Source organism: Fusarium vanettenii (assembly GCF_000151355.1).
Source record: "Fusarium vanettenii 77-13-4 chromosome 1 genomic scaffold NECHAsca_1_chr1_3_0, whole genome shotgun sequence".
Lineage (NCBI taxonomy): Eukaryota > Fungi > Ascomycota > Sordariomycetes > Hypocreales > Nectriaceae > Fusarium > Fusarium vanettenii.
The window spans coordinates 1,531,716-1,555,038 of NW_003315881.1; the positions used below are offsets into that span (position 1 = coordinate 1,531,716).

Genomic DNA, 23,323 nt, shown 5'->3' on the forward strand with positions numbered 1-23,323 from the left:
CCGCCGCAACTGGTGTTCCTCGCACGCACACACAAAGCACCAGCTGTGGTTGACCCGTTCCCAAGTCGGGGCATTGGAAAACGCCTTGGGAGATGGGCCAGAGGCTCTGAATGGTTGGATGATGGACGGGCTGGAACAAGGGTCTCTCATGGGGCGTGGGGCTGGGTTGAATGCGCCTCGGCTCCAAGGCCCCCCCATCCAGAACGCCTAGCGGAGATGGATACGGGCGATAGAGGCATACCGTTTCCAGCGAGCCTGATGCGAGAGTCCCGTCCAGCTGTGGTCTGTGGTTGCAATAGACACCAAACGACCGTTTCCCCGGCGGTTCTAACCCTGCGACTGGGCACCCGCTGGTCCTCTGCTCTCCAGCATGGCTCGCACAAGCAAGGGGACGGACCAGGCTGTACAGTATTGGATGGATGGATGGATGTCACGCCTGCGCCTGCAACGCCCCTCGCTCTGGACCAACTACCGCACGACCTTACCGCCCTCGTCTTTTTCTCTTGGGATCAAAACGCCGGCTCTCACTGTTCAAGCCTCATTTCATCCACCTTCGCCTCTGCCACAGTCGCTTTTGTGTCTGCCCTCCAGTCAGCCTCTGCACAGTATTGTTCCTGCGCCGCCGACTCTGGCCTGTTCTGATTTGCTCTCACTTCAGTCGAGAGCCCCTCCTCCGCCCATATCACAGACGCCGGCTTCCATTTCCAGTGAAACCCCCCTCCCACATCTCCCCTGCCAGCTGCCCCTCAACAAGACACTCACTCACTCACTCGCCTCGCTTCTCTGCACATTCTGCTGCTGCTTCAATCCCTCCCGTCTGCTTGAACCTGCGCGCCACAATCCTGCGCCGATCTCTTGTGTCTCCTGCTTCTGTGGGTTCGCTGTCCTGGGTCAAGTAACCTACCTTACCTGAACTGAGCAGGGGCATCGGCGCCCCTAAGCGCTCTTTGATCCGCTTTCACGCGCGACGCCGCGTTCCAACTTCAGCCCTTTCCCCCTCCTTCTTCCTCTCAACCCAGCTTCAAGGGAATACTGTTCTCCTTCACCTGTCACTCTCAACCCTACCGGCGGCTCTTGTTCTTTGCATTCTCCTAGTCGTCGCGACCTGTCTGAACCTTGACGGGCCTCGTTCTGCAGCCACGATCGCTCTCCAACGGAGCCGATCCACCTCCCACCTCCGCGCACCGGTCCCCAGGACCATGATCCCCAGCCTGTGATCTGACAGAGGGAGCACGCCCAGTCAAGATCCACTCATTGCATATATACTCCCATTCCTCCCTCTCCTCCCAGTCGCAACCATGGCTTCCACATTCGAGGTCAAAGACCCCCATACTCAAGCCTTCCCTGGCCAGCAACAACGCCCATCGACCTCCTCCATCGACTCGAACCAACTACCACCCACCCTGTCGCGCATCGATAGCGAGTCGCTGTCGCCCATCAACTACCTCGAGACCCCCGGCTCCAACTCCAGCCTTGACCAGTACCAACCCAGTGACTATAGCGACTTTGAAGAGGACCCTTTCTTCGGCGCCGACTTCAACAACTTCGAGAGAGTCGACCCCATCTTCCTCGGAGACCAGACCGTGCTTGGCCCGTCTATTTCTCCCGGTCTTGTGTCGGGTCAGGATGTGGACATCAACAACTACAATCCATTGACTCCCGAACAAACGGCGTCAGTGCACACAAGAACCCCTCAGAGTGACCTCTCCCACGCGATCAAGGGATCGGCCCCTCCAGAGCTTCCCAATTGCATCTCGCCACAGGTGATCCAGAAGCAGTTCAACCCGCCTCCCATTGTCACACAGACATCCTTGACACCCAGTCAGAGCAGCAGCTGCCGGTCCAGCGAAGACGGCCTGGCGCCCAGTGTCGGTGCCATGACTAGTCCTCGAGTTACTGTCTCGATGTGGGGTAAGGATGATGAGACCCCTCTTCATACCTCTATCGAACGCTCCTTTGAGGATAGCCCAACTACAGTTCGCGGCGGGTTTGAGTCGGCCGGGGACTTGATATCCTCAAGCGACAATTCCGCACCCCGTGACTCCACAGGGCAATGGCAGCGCAACTCAGTGACTGGACATGCTGGGCTGGACCCCGACAACCGAACCTCGCAGGAGACGCCAAGTATTAATGAGCTGGCCACCAAGCGAAACGACGAGGAGCGGAAGGGAATGGTTGGTGATTGGTTGACCAACAAGATGAACGACCTTTCTGTTCAGCCGACAGAGACGTCTCAGGAGACTATCAATGAGCTTAATCGCCCACGCGATGATGCTCAGGATGGGGTCCCATTCAACCGCCAGACCGAAAACAGGGTCATCCCTGGCCAGGCTTACTATCACGGCAAAGGCGAAATGAACCAGACAGACTACGACATGATCGCTGCTGACCGGAACTGGGCCGATGCTCCAATAATGCATGGCATCAGAAACGGAGCAGATGGGAAACATCAACCAGAAACGTCAGCGGCTGCCATGGAAAGATTTGAGAGAATGTGCCGAGACACTGATTCAATCATCTCAAGAGCCGCCACGTGGGGTACCCGCCGGCGAAGTCTCCCTAGTCTGTTTGACCTTGACATGTCCGAAGTCACCAGCGGTGGCATTCTCAAGAAGCTCTCTGTGAGCCGAGGAGACAAGGGGAGCAAGCCTGGTGGCCTGCTCAGGGGTCTTGGAACATTGGTGCGTCGGCCTAGTACCTCTCAGATCCTCAAGCGTAACCGCACCGGGAACGACGATGAGAGTATACCAAGCAACGATAGCCGAGGAAGCCAAGACTCGAAGCGCGATAGCATCTCCAACAAACGCGAAAGTCTTGCGCCACCGGTCCGCATGGGAAGTTGGGGCAAGAAGCCCATGCCCTCGATCAATACGGCTATAGTTTCTATGGGTAGCAACATTGCATCCATCGGAACTACGCACGCCCGCAATGGATCCGTTAGTGGCACACCTGTGGCATCTGTGACTTCGCCGAAGAGTCCCTTTGGTAGCCTCTCTATCAAGGGCTCCATCCGACGACAACGAAGCAAGTCGGATCTCCCCAAGCCGACACCAGCCAGCCTGCAGACAGATAGCCACCCGACTCTGGTGTCGATGTGGAAGCGTGAGACGGGAGGACCACCCGTCGCCGCCTTGGCCAAGACCAAGAATATGGAATATGACGATGAAGACGACGATGACGAGGACCTGGATGAAGCCGACATGAAGACAAACCCGAACATCATTGACAACATCACTCCCAACCTTGAAGGGTTCCAGCAGCACATCATTGATCTGAATCCTGACTTGGCAAACACCAATAACTATCTTGTTGATCGTATTGCTTATCAACAAGTGCAACGTTATAAGTCCTTGCTCAAGAACAAGGTTACACACCTCGGGCTGGGTGCCAAGTGCCCTTCTGGTATCCTGTGCATCGCTAGAGGTGGCTCGGCTGCTCTTCTCGACCAAAACAATAGCCCTCAAGAGTTGGATCCTCTCTCATCACCCAACGATATCGATGATGGGACCCCGGTTGAGGGTGCCATTAACAACGAGAGCTTCCGCCAGGATATTCCCATGCCTCCGACCAGCCGCCTGCCGGCCGAGTTTGAGTGCCAGCTTTGTTACACGAGCAAGAAGTTTACGAAACCCTCTGACTGGACCAAGCATGTTCATGAGGATGTTCAACCCTTCACTTGCACCTGGGACAAGTGCAGGGAGCCGAAGATGTTCAAGCGCAAGGCTGACTGGGTTCGACATGAGAACGAAGGACATCGCCATCTTGAATGGTGGACTTGCGATGTTGAGGCTTGTCATCACCAGTGCTACCGACGTGATAACTTCCTTCAGCATCTCGTGCGAGAGCACAAGTATCCTGAGCCAAGGGTCAAGACTAAAGCCGCGATAAAGAAGGCAGGCGGTGCAGAGCCCACATGGCAAAAGGTTGAGCAGTGCCACCGAGAGACATCGAAGCGGCCACAAGATGAGCCCTGCAGGTTCTGTGGCAAGACGTTCCCGACATGGAAGAAGCTGACGGTTCACCTGGCAAACCACATGGAGCAAATATCACTGCCGGTGCTGCGTCTGGTGGATGCCAAGGCCAGCGAGCTCGAAGCAGACACTGTCATCAGCCCAATTCAGGATCCTCCTCCACGAAACATCCTCACAACACCTGTCGACCAAACCGGTTCTGATATGCAATTCCCTACGGCCTGTGGCGGATTTCCACCAAGTACTCAACCGATGGTATTTCAGCAACCGGGCCACCTGATCTACCAGCCAGTCATGCCGACGGATGCATATCAACAACCCCCTGGATTTTACCAGGACCAATTTGGCAATGTCGGGCCCAATCCGCATGCGGAGATGGGGATGCATCCTATTAACCACGGCGGCTTTAACCACGCCGCGCAGATGCAGGAGATGCCTGTTGGCCGCCAAGGGGGCTACGTGCAGCAAGGCCCTAACGGCTATATGATGCCGAACAACGGGGTAGAATCCTACACCCAAATGAATGCGCTTGGGCTCCAGCAGAACCACGGGGTACCGATGCAACAGATGGGGTACGACGGGATAATGGATCCGTCGAGCGGCAATGGAAGCCCATTTAGTGGGCAGGGATCAGTATCGCCTTATTCGCACTCACCAAACTTGAATGCCAACAACAACAACAACAATGGCGGAAACATGTGGAGCGATGGGCGGATGCCTGGATATTAGCGAGAGGATGTTTAGCCCGAGACCCGACACGAGTGATGACTGCGGCTGTCCTGGCTCGCATTGTCTACAAGTGAAGCGGGATCTGGGGATTATTATTATGTCTGGCGGCACCGCCAGACCATGAGTGTAGAAGGGGAGGATGGCAATGTATTTGGGATACCATGACGATTCTTACGGACGATGATTTGGGCTTATAGGCGAGAGCCTGTTTCTTTCTTGAGCCGACTAGATTTCTTGGATTCTTTCTGGGGGTTTTGGTTTTCTGGGAGGCGAAGGTGTTGGCGACGGATGACTCGAAGCTTTTAGGCAGAGCAATCTGGAACGGCACCATAGGGGCATGACATTGGATAGGGAGGGATTCGAGACGAAGCAAGACGAGAAAGGGATACAAAGCTGGCGTCAGGGTCTTATTTATGAATGAAAATGTCAAATTGCATCTTTGCAGCGATAACATCTGGACTCTATGATCTGCACTTGGCATTGCTAAATATACCAGCTGCGGCACGAGATGGGGAAGACATGGGAGGCTCAGCGGGAACACGCCTCTCGCGTGAGCAATGGATGACGAAGCCTGGGTCTAAAAAGGGCGATTGCAAGCCAAGCTTTTCGTCTCAAAAGGGGGCTTGGGGGGGCGGTTGTGGATTCCATGGACCATATGGACTCTGAGAGCGTGTGGTGGAGAATAGAGTTGGGATACGCTTGGGAGGCGCTTGGGCCGTATGTGAAATCGGCCGGGCGTTTGAGGTTGATGGGCGTTAAAAAAAAAATCTGGCTTATTTTGTGGTCTCATGAGATGAGAGAGATTGAGCAGACTGATACCGACTAGCTTGTTGTAATTAGTTCTCTGTTCATCTGCTCGCGTGTGCCATTACTGCTACGCGACATTCTCTGTTTAGCAGGTAATATCTACGGATACAACAAGGCAATCGAGAAATGTGACCGAGTCTGGCCAAGCAAGGATGCTTGTGGCTGGGTTGGTTACCGAGATTTGCAATGGCCGCGTCAACCCTGGCCATGCCATACTATGCTGAGTAAGGAGATGATAGATGGATGGATCAATGTTTCTATCTATGGATAAATAAATGGACGTTGGCGACGACGACGGTGGTGGCGGCGCTGGGTTCATCAAAGACCGAACAGGGTCGGCTTCAGTCGGTGCCCGGTCTCCCTTTTCGGGGCCGAGGACTCGTGACATTCTTTTTGAGAGATCGGCCAGAGCACGAGCACAAGTACACAGAAGTTGTTGAGCTAAAGTTGCAGCAGCGGCTGCTGAGACGCTGACAAGTCTGTGATGGAACATCGAGTCAGTGGCGACATGACTTGACACGGCCGAGTGTCTGAACTACGATCAACGGTGGCATCGTAGCGTAGCTTCCTCCCGAGCGTCTGGTTTGCCTTTTCTTGATGACAACAAGGACGGAAAGGCGGCACAGAGGTTTATCATTCGTCTTGTGTTCCATAGACAGGGCAACCTGGGACGCAATATGTGTGGAACACACCGGCTTGAAGCACTTGATGCCGCGTGGGCCTGTACCTGCAGAAAAGGAAGACGTGATTTCGACGCAAGGGGGAGGGCGCCGAGGTTGGACACGGATTATTCCTTGACGAGAGCTCGGGGCAATTCTCGACTTTCATGGATGAAGCATGGGTGCTTGGATTTTGCGGTCGGGAGGCTTGAAGATCATTTCATGCTGGAAGGTTGGTTGGATAGTCGAGTCGAGGTTGAGACTTGGCGGCTCGAGACATTGAGTGGTTGGATCATACTGATCAATATTCCAGAGACATTCTGTTCATCTTTGGTTCACAGAGAGCGAGGAGAAACCCGAAAACTACTTCGTATAACCGGTTCGTGATGATGGATGTTGGCACATGAGCTGAGACGACAGACGAGATGTGCATGCACAACCACCCACAAACCCGAACAGACGTTGAATAAGCATGTGGAGCAAAGCCAAGTCCACCGCTCTCTGGCTGGCTGGGAACAGCTTTCTTCTTCCCAAGCTGGTTTCAGAAGAAGCTGGGGTCGACCGCGTCTTGGCCTGGGACTGGTCAGCCGCTCAGAAGCCACCGTCTGAGAGGGAGGGTCGGGTTCTGTGGGTCAAAGGGTCAAACCCCTGCATCCCTAGACTTGAAAGAACCTGCTTGGACGGGCAGAAGAGCCGCTGGAAGCAAGCAAAAACCAGTTGAGCGTGCTGTGTGCCTTGAGGGAGCCAAGGACCCTTGATGCGAGCCCCTGGCTTATGGTCCACTGAGGCTCCACGAGTGGGAGGGGGCACCCCTGGCAAGCGGGTCAGGGATCTTGGGTTGGCGTCTCAGGGGTTCGATCCGTCGTCGGTGGTGGTTCGACAGAACCGTTCTCACGCTCAAGGATGGTCGAATTGCTTGATTGTCCACTGACTGGATGGATGGTTGCTGTTGTTGATTGCTGACTGCGGCGACTCCAGGCGTAGGTCGTAGCTTCCCCCGCTGGTGGTTGGCTCCTGCCCGTGAACTGGAGGCCCTTTGCTGTTTGGGGCGTCTATCAATCGGAAGGGACGCCTCCCACCCTCCTTCCTGATGGATCGCACCTCACTCAGAACCTGGAACCTCCTCCACCTTTGGGTTGGGATCCCAGTTTAGTTCTCGTCTTCTTCCTTGTCTCGTCTTGTCTTATCCTTTCTTCTCTTGGGCTTCTCCTCTTTTTCCCTCTTCTTGCTCTTTCTTTCCTCTCATCATCTCTCTCTCTCTCATCACATTGGTCTTTTGCATTGTACAAACCTCTAAAGCGTCGTTTCTCTCTCATTTTTCACTGTCTTTCTTTGCAACTGTTTCCGTCCAAAGAAGGACATGCTGCTTCCTTTGCGGCATTGTCGACTACTGGCCTCTCATTTCAGCATCACATAACGCGCCCAATCGGCCCATCCCATCCGTTAGACAGACTCGAAAAAAGCCCCGACCCTCCCTTATAAGCGGACTGGTCGCCCGCACATCACGACACCCTCACTCAGCACCTACACGACACACGACACCCACGAACGATCAAACGCCGGCACGTTGGAACTTCACGGGCGTCAAGGCAACTCGTTGCCCCTTCACTTCTTTTCTTTCCAGGTTGATCCTCGGCCATCTTTGCGCGTGCTTGCACTGCCTTGCCATTAACCTTTGAGATAACTTGCATCTCCGACATTCATTATACATACAGCTCTTCAGCTACAGTCTCTCTACATCTCTATTTTATCGTCTTGATACCATTCCTTACATCATCCTCCAACGATTTTCAACTATTTCTCGGTTTCTTTTCCGCTATCCATATCAATTTTTCTTGGATATCACTACTCAACTGTGTCTCTTGACTATACCCTGACGACAAACACTTTTCGAAGCCCAACAACTCGATCCAGTCGCGAACGAGTTACGAATTTCCCGTCTTTTTCTCTAGTTTCCTTGTACGACACTTTCTTCGAAAATGACTCGATCTCACTCACAGTGGAGCGCATGGAAGGTGGTTGCGACGGCGGCGGCTCTCGTCACTGGCGTTCTGGGTGACAATGTTCTCAAGACTTCTGGCTTCTCAGACTGCGGTACCGTTCCCGATATCACGGTTGAGAGGCTTAACCTTAGCTACGACAACGACAAGCAGGAGGTTACTTTTGATGTGGCCGGCACTAGCAAGACGAGACGGAACGTGTCTGCTTGGCTCGAAGTGACGGCATATGGCCGCCAAGTCTATCAGAACAGCTTCAACCCTTGCGAACAGGGTATCAAGCAGCTCTGCCCCGTACCCGCTGACCATTTCGCTGCCAAGGGCACTCAGAAGATCCCCGCTGAGTGGGCAAACAAGGTCCCTGCCATCGCTTTCCAGGTCCCCGATATTGCTGCTCAAGCGACTCTCAAGCTCTTGAGCCTCGACGACGACAATGAGCAGGTTGCCTGTATTCAATCTCAAGTCCAAAACGGCAAGACTGCCTCGGTCAACGCCGTAACCTACCTGTCTGTTGGTGTCATTGGAGCCGCCCTCGTCGTCTCTGGTGCCACGGCCGCATCGTCTGCTCTTGGTGGTGCTAGCGCTGCCAGTGGTGGTATCCCCAGTCCCAGTTTCGCAGAGACATTGGGATGGTTCCAGGGCATGGCCATGAACGGCATGCTGTCAGTCGACTACCCGCCTGTGTACCGCAGCTTCGTCAAGAACTTTGGTTTCTCGGCCGGTATCATCCCCTGGCAGCAGATTCAGATCTCCATCGACAACTTCCGCAGCATGACAGGAGGCGACCTCACCACAGACAGCGTTGAATTCCTCAAGAACGCTACCCTCGTCTTCCCCGACAACTCGACCAGCACCCCGGAACAGCACTCTTTCAAAGTCAAGCGAGCTTTCGACACTTTTGAGTCGTTGGCCAGACTGGCCATCCGTGATGAACTGGAGACTTCAGTTGGCGGTTCAAGTAATTCCTCCGAGTCTGGCGAGTCTGGAGCTACCAATGTCATCTCCGTTTCTGGAATCTCGGCCTTTGTCCAGCAGTACAGTGTTCCCAAGTCCAACACCTTCATGACTGTTCTGCTGGTGGTTGCCATCATCATTGCCGCTATCATTGTCGGTATTCTCCTGGTCAAGGTCATCCTCGAGGTTTGGGCCCTGTTCGCCAGCTTCCCCAAGTCCCTGGCTGGTTTCCGTCAGCATTACTGGGGTTCCATCGCTCGAACCATCACTCACCTTATCTTGGTGCTCTACGGTATCTGGGTTCTGTACTGCGTGTTCCAATTCACCCAAGGTGACTCGTGGGCGGCAAAGACTCTGGCTGGTGTGACGCTGGCCATCTTCACCGCCATCCTTGCCTTCTTCACGTGGAAGATCTTCAGCACCGTCCGCAAGCTCAAGAACTCCGAGGGTAACCCTGATGGCCTGTACCAGAACAAGGAGATCTGGATCAAGTACTCTCTCTTTTACGAGTCGTACAAGAAGGAGTACTGGTGGATCTTCATCCCCACCATCGTCTACCTCTTCGCCAAGGGCTGCACCCTTGCCGTTGGCGATGGCAACGGCCTGCCCCAGACAATTGCCCAGCTCGTCGTTGAGAGCATCATGCTCATCCTGCTCGTCTGGGCTCGACCCTTTGAGCGCAAGTCTGGCAACATCATCGGTATCGCCATCCAGGCTGTGCGCGTCCTGTCGGTGGCTTGCATTCTCATCTTTGTCCACGAGCTCAACATTCCTCAAGACAGCAAGACGGTTGCCGGCGTGGTTCTGATCGCCGTGCAGTCCGCTCTCACTGGTCTTTTGGTGATCCTCATTATCTGGAACGCCATCAACCTCTTGGTCAAGGAGAACCCCCACCGCAAGCGAAGAAAGGAGATGGGTAAGTTGACTAAACATAATCTGATGGATGACTTTGATACTGACAAACAACTTGCAGAGAAAGCTCAGCGTGACATGGACACGCTCACTCCTCTGGATGCCCGCAACTCACTCCTTCTCGACCGCAAGGACAACTCCAACACTAGCATCAACATGTTCCCTGTCTCAGCCCCCATTCAAGAGAAGCAGCACCAACGGTCCATGTCCCGTGACAACTATGTTGCTGCTGAGGAGGGTCTGCGGGCAAACGACTACTCTTCAAGCCCTCCGTCTTACTACCGAGACCTGACCGCCATGGACCACAACGACTCTCAACACGCTCACGGCGGTGCTCCTGTAGCCTGGGCCCATAGAGCGCCAAGTCCACCAGGTATGGGGCGCTATGACAACGAATACGGTCCGGGTGGATACAGCCCTCTCAACAGGCAATCTTACGGGTATGGAAACGGGGGCGGCTACAGAGGCTTCTGAACGACAGTGGCAGTTTAGCCTCACGATCCATGACTCTTGTATTTCTATTCCCGTGTCTACTTTGTACATACGACGCTCATGCCAAGCCTTTCTTGTCTGTCGAGAGAGAGAGTCTGGTCTTGGCTATATGTACAAAGACAATTTGGGTAGGGAGGGACCGAATTAATTTCGGAGGGGGGTATTGAAGCGAAAGACTTTGATTTACCACGGAAGCGCATCACCATCTTTTTGTCCAATAGAACCTTTTAACTATGCAACACTGTCAATGGTATCCTTCGTAACTTGGTGCGCGCTCTATGAAGCCTCAATGGCGTATCGTATCCGTCACTCCCCGTGCTTGATCAGGTACGAGTTCGATATGGCCTTGAAGCTGAACCCGCCATCCTCTCGCTTTAGCACGATGCCCTCCCTCTTCCTCCCGTTGACGCCCTTGCCCTCAGCCCGCTTGACGAGCTCAGCCACGCTCCCTCCAATCTCTCGCAACAGCTGATATCCATGCACAGGGACGTGCGGCACACCCAACCGCGGCGCCCACTCATCATGTACCTCCCTCGGGGGCAGGTAGCGCTGGGTATCAATGTCCCACACAGAAAACATGAAGAAGTTGTGGGTGTCCTTGGGAAAGCCCTCGTAGTTGGCTTGGATACTAGACCCGCACAGCTCGCCCTGGATGGCTACGTTTCGACCCAGCGCCGAGAGGGTTGCGGGAAGGTTGAGCTTCCGCACCGTGGACCAGAAGAGCGGCGGACTTCTTATGTGACCCTCGATAAGAGTCCGGTTCCGTGAGCACACGCCGAAGCAACCCGTAGGATCGTTTACAACCTCCGGGGCCAGGAGCGGGTAGTGGGGGCTGTCGGCGCGGACGTAGAACACCGTCATGGAGGAGCCGTCCATCTTTGTGGTCTCCTGGAACACCTCGTCTGCGTGGGAGTCAAACACCTCTGGCATGTTTTGCACACGCTCCTGGTCCGTCTTGAGGATAAAGTATGGAAACTCGGGTAAGGCAGTGCCGCCGCCGAAGACAGGCAACAACGTCGAGGGATTCTCGAACTTGCGGACCTTGAGCATGTCCTCGAAGCTAGTCTCCTTCAGCTCCTCGGGTGAGAGTCCCTCAGCGGCGGCGACCACCTCTGGAAACTCGGACAACGGCATGAGCAAGCCCTGCGAAACGACGCCCCGGACCCGGCGCGTCCTGATCCGGATGTCCGGTGTGGGGCCGTTGTCGTCCGGAGCGGGGTTTGCCAGAAATGCCCACCGGGGATCCGATCCGGGTAGCAAGGAATCGATCTCAAAGTACAGACCGCGGTCGCCGGGCTTGAATTCTCCAATGGCGACGACACATGTCCAGCCGTCGACCGAGGCGGCTACTGTGCGGTCGGCGCCGGGGATGGGTGTGAGGGCTGATACTTGCCGGACTGTGACGAGCTTTCGCGGCATGATGGGCAAAAGATGAGTTTGAAACTGGGTTGATAGTAGAATACTGTCGAGTAAATATTTGGGATACTTGATAGAAGCAGGCTGGGCTTATATAACGCCTCCATCCTCTCTGTTTGGCTGAGCTCAGCCGGCCAGATGAGTCAACCGGCCCGTTGACAAGGATGCTTTGCTTTGGGGGCCTTCAAACCAACACGGCGATGCAGCTAGGCTGTGCTCTTTTACAAGGAATTGAGATCATCTCGTATTGAATGCAAATTACAGGCCTTCCTGGTTCATCTTGGAAACACTCAACTTGGGACGCAGATACCCAGCTCAACACAACACAGTTACAGGCACATGTGCTTGCTTTGGATATGGTGATATTTCTCTTGTAGCTTGCCATCTGCCCCAACGGCATATCTCAGATAGCCCTGTGATGCTTTGCAAATCGCCCAACAAAGAACAGCACCAGTAGAGCTAACAATAACTATCCATGGCAACATTGAACCCCGCTTATTCATCACGCCTCAGCCTCATCACGTAGATAGTGCAAGGCATGCATCAACAGCTAGTCCAACCCTGGAAAAAGGTGTGTTAGCCTGAGCTGACCGAAAGACGATGGATCATGCATATTACTCACCTTCCTTCCTTTTCGTATACCACATCACTAATCACCTCCTTGTCAAGATCTGGGAACATGCCTGCCAGCGTTTCGACGACATTCGCATGCTCAGCCCGGGACAGTCGTTGGGCTTCTGCTGCTTCGGCACTCGCTTGCCGGGCAGCTGCTTCTTCTGCCGATAGCTCGTGTCTTGATGCTGGGTGTGGGGGTTCACGGGGCTCTTCGCGACTCTGGCGAAGCTGCTCTGGTGGTGCTGGAGTGCGAGGTGCACTACTAGGACCTGGTTCGCTGGTGGTAACAGGTTCTTCGGAAAACATCCTTCCGATCGTGGAGAGCGGTCTCTGGATTGTCTTGAGAAGGCCGGTAATAGCCGCCCTGTCGTCGCCCGTGTAGCCATCATTTGACGTCGAACGGCGTGGTGCAGGCGTAGTTTGCCCATCCAGAGATTGTCGGCTAGCCGGCTCACCAGGAGGTACCGATTTCTCATTAAATACGGGCTGTTGGGTCGCTTGTGGCGATTGTGCATGCTTCTCGGCAATAGCTGAGACAGCTGCTTCGACGTGCCTTTCAAACTCATCATCCGTTATAGTTAGAGTCGTCCTATCCATATTCTCGATGAACTGAATGGCACCCATCTGAGACTCTGTTAGTATATTAAACTCCTGGATCCAATGAGTATCTTACCAAGGAGGACAAGTAGTAGCCTGCTTCACCCCCAAGCTTCTCCTGGTTTCTGAAGCGAAGGATGTACTGCACATTAGAGACCAAGTGGTCAGGATTCGATTGCAAAACGACATAGATGAGCAGGGGCATGAAGGAGTCGGCCGATGAATCCGACTTGTTGTGTTTCAATAGACCTGCACCGTGTTAGAGGACGCTGTCAGCCAAGGGTCTGGGCGCCATACCAAAGATCACCTTGCAACAGTTCAGGACGCAGATGATCTTGTCGCGTGGTGCTCTGTACGACTTGATTTTGAGAAGTTCTGCTCCAAGTTAGCGATAAACCACACATAGTGTGAATGCGCTGACCTTGCTGAGCCAGCTTCAGGAAGCGGCGCCCACTCTCTCCGACAGGTGGAATATCCAGATGCTCCTCCTTGACCCAACCGTAAATGTTAATCTTTTGGGTCACGATATCATCCCGCTCGACATCTTCTTGATGTTGACCGCGTCGGCCAGGTCCGAGGGGGAGATCACCTCCCTTTCGCTTGGGCTTTGCCCCAGGAATGGGCTTGGGCGGCATGATGGCGGGAGAGAATGTTTGCGTGTACAACCTATTCATGACCAACTTCTCCATTCCCTCACGAGCATTGTCGAACTCGGCATCCGAAACATCTCTCCAGACCTCGCAGAGTGCCATTTTGTTGGCGATGAAGGCTAAGAAATCCCCAATAATCTTGACCTGCTCATGGACCATCCATTGCCGCTTGGCGAATTCCGACAAGAAGGACTTGAGGTATCGCGCTACGGGATCCGCCTTCTTATTCCGAAGCTGCTCTAGGAAACGGTGAAAGTCGAAGGGCAGAACTGGTTCTGGCTCTGGTTCGGGAGGCGGGGGCCGATGCGCTTGCGCAGGTGAGCTTGGAGTGGCCACGCTCGCAGTACGCTCCAGTTTGGGGCGTGGAGGTGTTCCATGGATCCCGTCCTTGGGGGGTACTGGCGGCCCATGATCATCGATGCCGGCATCGGCTGATCCTGCTGCGGGAGGTGAGCTGGTCGAGATGTGTAGGCCTTGAAGCTGTCCAGATATCGACGGTGCAAGAGGTTCGAGGCTCGACTTTCGGGGAGGATGCTGGACAGGGTGTCCCAGCATGGGCGACGCAATTTCCAACCTGGGGCTCATGACTTCTTCCTCACCGGGTCCGCCGCCTACCTCACTGAACTGCTCCATGATGCTCTGAATCTCGGATCGTGATCTGCCTTCCTGCTCATCCTCGCTCAGGTACCGCCTTTCGTCGTATTCGGCATCTGACTTGGAAGGAGAGATCTCTCCGGGGTGAAGCGAGCGGGTGGCATTTGAAGGAGTTCTTGAAGGTGGCTGAGAAGTTGTTGGGGTTGCAGGCGTGGGGTCGACGTAAGTGGAGGGTTCGGCGGTGAGGTACTGCGTAGCGGTGTCGTTCGACGAGGGAAGTATCATGGGCTTAACAGTCGCCAGGGGTGAGGACTGTGCGTTTAATGCATCGCTCCCGGTTCGCTGGTGGCCAGCTACCTGTTTTCCTCTGGCCACTTCCGACTGAGGCTCACCAGCGACCGCGTCCTCGCTTTGCAGCGGTACGCTCGAGGGCTGGTCCTGGAAGTCGATCAAGTCCTCCTCTGGACCGCTGTTTGACTTTAGAGCATGCTCAAGGTTTGCATCTCGGCCATATTCCTTTGTTGTATCCGTCTCCCCAACGGCGGGGTGTTTGGGAAACGTCACCTCGACATCGGGTTTGCTAGGCAGCGTCTCGTCGAGGACAAGCTGGCTGGAGGAGGTTTCGGACTGCTCCGGGGGAGACATGCAAGAGTTCGGGCGGTTGGCGGTGGAAGAGGAGTCGGGATGTCAAGGCGAGGGGTAGGATTGTTTGAGATGAGGGGGAGAGCCCATCCGCAGTCGTGCAAGGCTGAAGCCCAAGGTTGTATTATCTCGAGAGCGGGGAGCTTGTCGAAGCTCAGGGAGAGTCGGGTCGAGAAGCTGGTGGTAGGACCAAGTTGGAGGACGATAGAAGGTTCCGACTTGATGTTGGGGGAGAGTCTAAGTAGTAAATGACTAGGAGAATTTGTTGGTTGCCGCTGGTAGTGATGTTGCTGTGTCAGCGTCAAGTTCGAGACAACCAAGACATGGATGGAGACTGCCTACCTAAACTTGAAGCTGCCAGGCGCGCGTGCCTTCATGGATTCACCCATGGCAGGACCCCTCCTCCCTCCTTCTCCATCTCCAGCGGCTAGCTCCGCTAATAAGCACTTGGAACCTCCCTCATGCGTGTTACACCTTGGGCGTGCAAATTGGAGTGGGTCATGGTGGAAAATCCACTCTGGCACAGGGGTCGAGAGCTCTGTTTCACGTGACCGAGTTCATCGTGTGTTTAAATGTTTTTTGGATCGTATAGCGTTGATGGATTGTTATGAAGAGCTCATTTTGATAGATATATGAAAAGAAACATCGAGGCCATTATAAGGCCATGGCAGCATTATGTTGCGATATACTGCTCAAGTAGGGCTTGTAGGTGTGCCACACAACTGCACCTCGAAGCCCAATGTGAAGCTATCATAACCTCCCCTTCCCTCCATGGCTTGATGGCCTGCACGCCTCCAACATGCCAATAAGAATAGTAAGGCTGCTTATACACTGTAGCTACATCCCTTTGTTTATATGCCCTTGTAATCTCTTATTCTTACCTTCTTATCATACTGTGTATCTCAGGTCTCTACCCTCCGTCATGGTGGTGCGATTAGTATTTCATCTGGTGCGGGAAGACTTATCATAAGGCTGAAATCAATTTACTAGCTCCATAGATGACGAATTTCCCTCACTAACACGCCGGGCACCAAAAACTGCAGCACTTCTTGTGCTCATTTTTTTTTCTCTTGCTCCTGCCCCGCCCCCTCCCTCCCTCGAATCCTCGTTCCGCAATCGCCTCTTACCCCGCCAAACTTTTTTCCCCTTCTCGCCGGGCGCAAACGAGAACCACTCCCACTCGTTGTACAGCCTTGCTTTTCCTTTTTCTTCCTCTTTTTCTTTTTTAAATCTTCTTCTCTTCCCCTCCCTTTCTCCCCATCATCAATTCCTTCTCTTCTCCCCATCACAATGTCCTCTCAGAAGATCGCCATCGTCTCTGTCTATGACAAGACTGGCCTGCTGGACCTGGCCAAGGGTCTTGTCCAGCAGAATGTCCGCATCCTTGCCTCGGGTGGCACTTCCAAGATGATCCGGGAGTCAGGTTTCCCTGTCGAGTATGTACACAACAAATACGAGCTCACCTGACCATTGGTGGCTAATTGGACCTCTACAGGGACGTCTCTGCCATCACCAAGGCTCCCGAGATGCTGGCTGGCCGTGTCAAGACCCTCCACCCCGCTGTCCACGCCGGCATCTTGGCCCGAGACCTTGCCTCCGATGAGAAGGACCTCGCCGAGCAGAACATCAACAAGGTTGACTATGTCATCTGCAACCTCTACCCCTTCAAGGACACTGTCGCCAAGGTCAATGTCAGCATCCCCGAGGCCGTTGAGGAGATTGACATTGGTGGTGTCACCCTCATTCGTGCTGCCGCCAAGAACCACAAGCGTGTCACCATCCTCAGCGACCCCCAGGATTACGCTGGTTTCCTGAAGGAGCTCGAGAAGGGTGAGATCACTGAGGCCAGCCGAAACAAGTACGCTCTCAAGGCCTTCGAGCACACTGCCGACTACGATGCCGCCATCTCCCAGTTCTTCCGCAAGGAGTATGCCGGCAACGGCCAGCAGCACCTGGCTCTCCGATACGGTGCCAACCCCCACCAGAAGCCCGCCGCCGCCTATGTCACTGAGGGCAACCTGCCCTTCAAGGTCCTCGGTGGTGCTCCCGGCTATATCAACCTCCTCGACGCCCTCAACGCCTGGCCCCTGGTCAAGGAGCTCAAGCAGGCCCTTGGCAAGCCCGCTGCCGCCAGCTTCAAGCACGTCTCTCCTGCTGGTGCCGCCATTGGCCTTCCCCTCACCGAGGATGAGAAGAAGGTCTACTTTGTCCACGATATTGAGGGCATTGACCAGTCTCCCCTCGCTCAGGCCTATGCTCGTGCCCGAGGTGCCGACCGTATGAGCAGCTTCGGTGACATGATTGCTCTCAGTGACGTGGTTGACGTCCCCACCGCCAAGATCATCTCCAAGGAGGTCTCTGACGGTGTCATTGCCCCCGGCTACGAGGCCGAAGCCCTTGAGATCCTCAAGAAGAAGAAGGGCGGCCGTTACCTGGTCCTCGAGATTGATGCCGACTACCACCCCGGTTCCATCGAGACCCGCAGTGTCTACGGCATCAACCTCCAGCAGGCCCGCAACGATGTCCAGATCTCTCCCAAGCACTTCAGCACTATCATCACCCCCAAGGACACCAGCTCCCTCCCCGCTGATGCTGCTCGCGACCTTACCATCGCCACCATCACCCTCAAGTACACCCAGAGCAACTCTGTGTGCTACGCCGTCAACGGCCAGGTCGTTGGTCTCGGTGCCGGCCAGCAGTCCCGTATCCACTGCACCCGTCTTGCCGGCGACAAGGCCGACAACTGGTGGATGCGCTTCCACTCCCGTGTCCTCGGAATCAAGTGGAAGAAGGGCACTAAGCGCCCCGACAAGAGCAACGCCATTGACCTGCTTGTCAGCGGCCAGCTCCCCAAGGACGGCCCTGAGCGTGAGGCCTTTGAGGCTGTCTTTGAGGAGGTTCCTGCCGCCTTCACTGCCGAGGAGCGTGATGCTTGGATGAAGCAGCTCTCCAAGGTCTGCGTCTCTAGTGACGCTTTCGTAAGTAGCATCCCACAGAATGATTTCGTTGGATTTTCTAACATGTATTACAGTTCCCCTTCATCGACAACGTCTTCCGCGTTGCTCGCTCAGGCGTCAACTACATTGCCGCCCCCGGTGGCAGCCAGAACGACGGCGCCGTCTTCGAGACGGCCGAGAAGCTCGGCATCACCTTTGTGGAGCAGAACATCCGTCTCTTCCACCACTAAACGATACCCGATGCGGGACTTTTCTTTATGTTTTTGTTGCTTGGATTGGCAGGGAATGATGAAAAAGGAGGCCTTTGATGATCAGGCCGTCAGAGGAAGGGATGGCAAAAAAAATTGTAATCTGTAAGGAAGGTTACGATGTTGTATATATGGCATGATATAGACTTGACGCTGCGCTGTGACGCTCACTTCAACGTGATGATGATTTAACCACTTGCATGTACTATCCTCTTTCTTCAGTAAAAGTGAGTGGTATGTCCAAGAACCCCAGTCAGTATAAAGGGAGTATCAAGTTACGTGAGTGTACGGAGTAGCGAGTACAAAAGGTCGGTATAAAAGAAGTTGATACTTCCATTGCAATAACGGAGATGTCTTAGTAGGTGCTAAAATTGCAGTGCAGAAGCAGGTTCTGGACGTGTACGTGAGCTGGCAAGGAGCTCCGATCGGTACCTCGCCCCAGTGTTATTGGGATAACTTAAGTATGCGTAAGAATGATCTCACCTGTTAGAGCACTAAATTATGAGTACTTGCTCCTGAGGCAAGGTTTGGTGATGAATAAAGTATTTCTCATACGAATAAATGCAATTGGCCTGAACCCCTCGGAGTGACCTGGTTGGAGCTCCTTGCCATCCCAGCCAGACTGGGCCCTGGACTGGCACTAGAGCTTCGCGGTTTCGGCCTTTGACGTCGCCTTCGAGCACTGTCCATCCGTAGAGGCAGATGCAAATAATTCCTAAACTCGATGTGACTCTTAGAATCTACTTATACTGTACTCATTCCTTGATTCCCCTTTCCAGTGTCAAGAACTTAGTGAACCTGATTCATTCCACCTGGGTATTTAGGGCAGCTGAAACACCATCACAATGCCCCGCTGTCATGTGGCGCCTCTAGTCTCCCATCACCGAAAGACTCATGCCGGCAAGGCTGATAGGGCTGAATTTGTTATACACTACTCGAAATATGGGCATATTTAAACATATTCCTCGTGTTTGCCCCGAATTAATATTGCCCTGTCCATCAGTCTACAGTTCACCTGCCCATAACTCACAAATCTCACATTTCATCTCAATTAAACACATTATGACTTCCACCTCACCAGACACATCTATACCTTACCACCAAATACGCGCCCACTATGACGGCAAAACCATAACGGTCTATCAAGCCTATAAAGAATCCATCGCTAGAGATGCCGTAGCTGCTCAAAAACTCAACGCATCTCCCGACTTCAAGCCCGGCCGCATGACATGGGTCAAACCGAGCTGGGCTTGGATGATGTACCGTGCCGGCTACTCGTACAAAGATTCCCGCCAATCCCACATTCTTGCCATCCGCATGAAACACGAGCATTTCATCGGACTTCTTGAACGTGGTGTACTGTCAAAACATGCCAAGAAGGCTCCTGAAGACTCGACCGTCAAGCGTGAGAAGACCAGCGATGTGAGGATTCAGTGGGACCCTGAACGGACGCCAAAGCTTGGGGTGTTGCCGTACCGGAGCATTCAGATTGGCATTCCTGGAGCTCTGAGTACACAATGGGCAGACGAGTGGATTTTCGAGATTGAGGATGTCACGGACAAGGCCCGTGAGCTGAAGAGGGTCATCGATGAGCGGCCAGACATTACCGAGGAGGAGCTTTTGGAGTTGGGTCTTATCTTTGAGGAGAGGCCGTTTGAGGTGCCGGAGTCTGTTGGTGAGAGGTTAGAGATTACAGTGCCTCTCGAATCATAAACTCGAGTACAGTATCACTCTTACATTGTTGGTTTACAAGTGGCCCGAACTATACACCATCAGATATCAGCAGCGTGGTCTCAATTTGCAGTACAATTCCTTGATATTAATGATCGCATTAATTGCTTTTCTTTCTGCCTTATCTCAAGGCCAGAATACTACTTGTGACTTTCATGGATAGATAAAAGCCAGCATGTTGCTCATATATCAGAGAGCGGCCATATTCTCAGCCACCGACCACTTTCCCACCGTTACAATGGAGCGTCTGTCCGCTCACACAGGAACTATCACTTGACGCCAAGAAGACCACACATGTAGCAATCTCTGAAGGCTGAGCAGGTCGTCCCATTGGGCTTGTAAACTCCTCTTGGGCCTTTTCGTTCATCGTGGCCGGGATTAGAGGCGTCCAGACTAAACATCATGTTAGTGACCCCTACCAAGTCTAAAAGAAACAGCATACGCACCTGGTCCTGGGGCAATAGCGTTGACACGAATACCCCTCCCAACATACTGATTGCTCAGACCTCGTGTGAATGAGATTATGGCACCTTTCGTTGAGGTGTAGTCGAGCAGGTCAGGTCGGCCGGTGTAGGCATTGATGGATGCGTTGTTGATGATGGTTGCTCCGGCCTTCATGTGAGGCAAGGAATACTTGGAGATGTAGAAGAAGGAGTGGATGTTGATGTTGAAGGTATGAATCCACTGGTCCTCGGAAAGATCCTTGATATCCTCAACCATCATCTGGTCTGCGTTTTGGTCAGTGCTGTGGCTGTCTTGCTCGTCAATATTCACTTACAGGCTGCATTGTTGAAGAGAATGTCGATCCCCTTCATCTTTTCCACGGCAAAATCGACCAGCTTCTGACAGTTCTCCCGCTTGGACAAGTCGAGGGAGATGAGATGGACCTTGGCGCCCTCCTTTTCCACTTGCTGCTTGGTGTCCTGCGCGTCCTTGTCCTCCTCGGGCAGATGTGCGATGACAATGTCAGAGACTCCCTCCCGACCAAACAAGACAGCCGAAGCAGCACCAATGCCACTGTCTCCTCCGGTGATTATGGCTTTCTTTCCCTGGAGCTTTCCAGAGCCTTTGTAGGTCCTCACATTGCCACCGGCTTCAGGTAGTGTGTCCCGGACAGGCTGAGGGTCGGGCATATCATGATCCTTGCCTGGAAAGTCCTGGTGGGAGACAGGAATATCCTTCTCTAGCAAATATTCAGTATAATATCAAGCTAGCTGGGAGACCATCATCGATGGGAACGCATACCGTTGTGAAAGTTCTGAGTCGTCATTTTGTATAGACTTCTATCGTAGGCGTCAATCGGCTACCGACTTTGTTGTAAGAAAAGAAAATAACCATCAGAGTTTTCTCGAGGGGCTCTTCTCAGGTTTAATACCCGCTCGATATTTATGTTGCGGACCTTTCAATCCGGGCTCATGATTGTGATCGATCGATGACGACATAAAACGCAGGGCTTGAGAACTGTCGTCACCGAACGGGTCAGTTTCTCCAGCCAAGCAATCACTCTGACTGGTCTTGCTTTGCTTAGGTATGTAAAATACCGCCTGTTAAAGCGTCTGATCTGGAAGCTCAAGGACATGGTCAATCTTGATCCTTGCGGCGCTGCGGATAGGATTCACCAAGTTTCCAGCAACTTGGCCTTCACTGCACGAGGATGACGGCGGTTTCCCATTAAAGGAAGCCGCCTCCACATGAAAACTCCATCTTTTGATGGACTCTCTTATCGTCATGCACAAAGACCGATCGGGTGTAAACACGCTCCGGTGCATCATGCCCGGAATCCGGAGCGGCCCCACAATGCCGGGCCGCAGCTTTGTTGGCCGTCATGCTCAGTCGGAGCCACGGATTCGGATGCAAGTCCGGCCGCGAAAACAATAGGCCCGATGCGCAAGCGAGCAGTGGCTCTTTGCCCTGGAACGGCACGTCGCTTCTGATGAACGCGTGCTGCGCATCAAATAGCACAGGCGCTGTTGCTCTGAAGTCGTCTCGGTTTCGTCTCTGGAACACATCATCCTCGACCCGGTGTCCAAATAGCAAGTATAGATCCTCAAAGGCAATGATAAGTCCATAGTTTAGTACAATAAAATGCGCAATCAGTCTAAGCAATCGAATATTCCGTACATGGCGGACCTTTCATCGAGTCCACGCCCCTTGATTAACACCCCATGTGACGTGCCATCGGTCCCAAACACGCAGGGTTATGCTTCTCTTTCAAATACAATTGCCAGCCCAAAACTGAAATCGATCAAGTTCCCAGAACGCCAGGTTCCGCGTCGTGCTCTACTCGCTGGAAGTTGTGTCGTTGTTACAGAGCGATCGCGCCTCTTCGGCTTTCTCGGGCGTGCATGAGGCCTTGGATGCCGCAGAAGATGAAGAATGCCTGCATAGGTCAGTTTTTGGTTCCTTCTAGATGTCGTGGGAGAGTCGGTGGCTCTTATGAGCCTCGAAGGATATCCGCGACAGGGGCACGTACAACGTATACGAGAACAGCAGTGAAGATGGTTCCCGAAACCGCCTTGCCATCATCGGGGTCTCCCACGCCGCCAGTAAACTCCTCGTGTCCGGTTCGGTATAGGAGGGCGAGGATGCTGAGGATAACGATGGCAAAGACTGAGAGGACGGTGCTGTTGGAGCTCGATGTTAGCCGCGTCATGATGGGGGATGAAGCTAGGATTGGCGAACCAAGACCAGGCGTTGAACGCGCTGACGACGGGCTTCATGATGGGCAAGGTTTGGGGAAGCTCGGAGATGGCTGAATGAACGGAATTGCGTTGCGAACGACGAGATGCGGATTCGGTTGGCGGCGTCGATGCTGGAAGCTTGCTTGGAGCTGCCTGCTTGGTGTTGCGTCAAGGTGTCGCTGTTTGGCTCCTTGAATTCCTGCCTCAGTGGTAAGGCTGGAACATGCGCCACAGGAGGCGCCGAACAAGGGCCTGTGCCACAATGGCTCTGCGCCACATCACTACCATCTTGAAGCTCTGGCTCACTAATAACAGCAAGGCAAACGATCAGTTGCTATTATCACCATGCTCTGGCTCTTCGGATCAGATAAAACCGCTTGGCAACGACTTACCCACTCTCGTCGATCCAGACTTATACGAATAACCTCAATTGAGGATCTAGAGGATCTAGCGATGACGCTTGAGAACGCCTTGTCTTCAAGACGGAAGTTCGGCCTGCTGCATACGTAACAGGAAACGCACACATCCCATCCTTTCAACGGCCCAAAGGCAATTCAGATTAGCAACTCGTATTCCCCGAAGCATCTCGAGGAGCCGCGACAAGCAGGAATGGCGCCGTGGGCGATGGTTTGATGCCAGCTACTTTTGTCCTAGGACAAAGAGTGCCCCCA

At 53.7% G+C, this 23,323-nt stretch overlaps 8 protein-coding genes across 8 annotated transcripts; 4 read left to right on the top strand and 4 right to left on the bottom strand.

Moving 5' to 3' along the window:
* Positions 1-1,298: 1,298 nt before the first annotated feature.
* NECHADRAFT_57390 (uncharacterized protein) lies at positions 1,299-4,511 on the top strand (the record flags this gene model as incomplete). The annotated part of the gene is made up of 1 exon (XM_003053507.1): positions 1,299-4,511. A coding segment is annotated over one exon (3,213 nt), but the record flags the coding sequence as incomplete, so codon positions are not given.
* A 3,634-nt stretch (positions 4,512-8,145) lies between these two features.
* Positions 8,146-10,503, top strand: NECHADRAFT_90086 (uncharacterized protein; the record flags this gene model as incomplete). Its single annotated transcript, XM_003053508.1, has 2 exons — positions 8,146-10,033; positions 10,091-10,503. 2 exons carry the CDS (start codon positions 8,146-8,148, stop codon positions 10,501-10,503), a joined length of 2,301 nt encoding a protein of 766 aa, XP_003053554.1.
* A 324-nt stretch (positions 10,504-10,827) lies between these two features.
* On the bottom strand, positions 10,828-11,940 carry NECHADRAFT_74821 (uncharacterized protein; the record flags this gene model as incomplete). The annotated part of the gene is made up of 1 exon (XM_003054226.1): positions 10,828-11,940. The coding sequence occupies one exon, from the start codon at positions 11,938-11,940 to the stop codon at positions 10,828-10,830; it is 1,113 nt and encodes a 370-aa protein (XP_003054272.1).
* A 515-nt stretch (positions 11,941-12,455) lies between these two features.
* On the bottom strand, positions 12,456-15,038 carry NECHADRAFT_90087 (uncharacterized protein; the record flags this gene model as incomplete). The annotated part of the gene is made up of 5 exons (XM_003054227.1): positions 12,456-12,498; positions 12,560-13,176; positions 13,226-13,398; positions 13,447-13,524; positions 13,571-15,038. 5 exons carry the CDS (start codon positions 15,036-15,038, stop codon positions 12,456-12,458), a joined length of 2,379 nt encoding a protein of 792 aa, XP_003054273.1.
* Positions 15,039-16,325: 1,287 nt separating this feature from the next.
* NECHADRAFT_65618 (uncharacterized protein) lies at positions 16,326-18,412 on the top strand (the record flags this gene model as incomplete). The annotated part of the gene is made up of 3 exons (XM_003053509.1): positions 16,326-16,471; positions 16,531-18,013; positions 18,067-18,412. The coding sequence occupies 3 exons, from the start codon at positions 16,326-16,328 to the stop codon at positions 18,220-18,222; spliced, it is 1,785 nt and encodes a 594-aa protein (XP_003053555.1). The 3' UTR covers positions 18,223-18,412.
* Positions 18,413-19,302: 890 nt separating this feature from the next.
* Positions 19,303-19,953, top strand: NECHADRAFT_74824 (uncharacterized protein; the record flags this gene model as incomplete). Its single annotated transcript, XM_003053510.1, has 1 exon — positions 19,303-19,953. The coding sequence occupies one exon, from the start codon at positions 19,303-19,305 to the stop codon at positions 19,951-19,953; it is 651 nt and encodes a 216-aa protein (XP_003053556.1).
* Positions 19,954-20,179: 226 nt separating this feature from the next.
* On the bottom strand, positions 20,180-21,241 carry NECHADRAFT_90089 (uncharacterized protein; the record flags this gene model as incomplete). Its single annotated transcript, XM_003054228.1, has 4 exons — positions 20,180-20,364; positions 20,418-20,699; positions 20,750-21,154; positions 21,217-21,241. 4 exons carry the CDS (start codon positions 21,239-21,241, stop codon positions 20,180-20,182), a joined length of 897 nt encoding a protein of 298 aa, XP_003054274.1.
* Positions 21,242-21,997: 756 nt separating this feature from the next.
* Positions 21,998-22,776, bottom strand: NECHADRAFT_102369 (uncharacterized protein). The gene is made up of 3 exons (XM_003054229.1): positions 22,654-22,776; positions 22,445-22,595; positions 21,998-22,351 (listed from the first exon to the last, which is right to left on the bottom strand). Exons 1-3 carry the CDS (start codon positions 22,689-22,691, stop codon positions 22,277-22,279), a joined length of 264 nt encoding a protein of 87 aa, XP_003054275.1. The 5' UTR covers positions 22,692-22,776; the 3' UTR covers positions 21,998-22,276.
* Positions 22,777-23,323: the final 547 nt, after the last annotated feature.

Coding starts and splice junctions, on each gene's coding strand:
- NECHADRAFT_102369 (XM_003054229.1), bottom strand. CDS start 22,691: ATGAAGCCCGTCGTCAGCGCGTTCAACGCCTGGTCTTG. Junction 22,596..22,653: donor GCGTTCAACGCCTGGTCTTG/GTTCGCCAATCC, acceptor GAGCTCCAACAG/CACCGTCCTCTCAGTCTTTG. Junction 22,352..22,444: donor CTGCTGTTCTCGTATACGTT/GTACGTGCCCCT, acceptor TGACCTATGCAG/GCATTCTTCATCTTCTGCGG.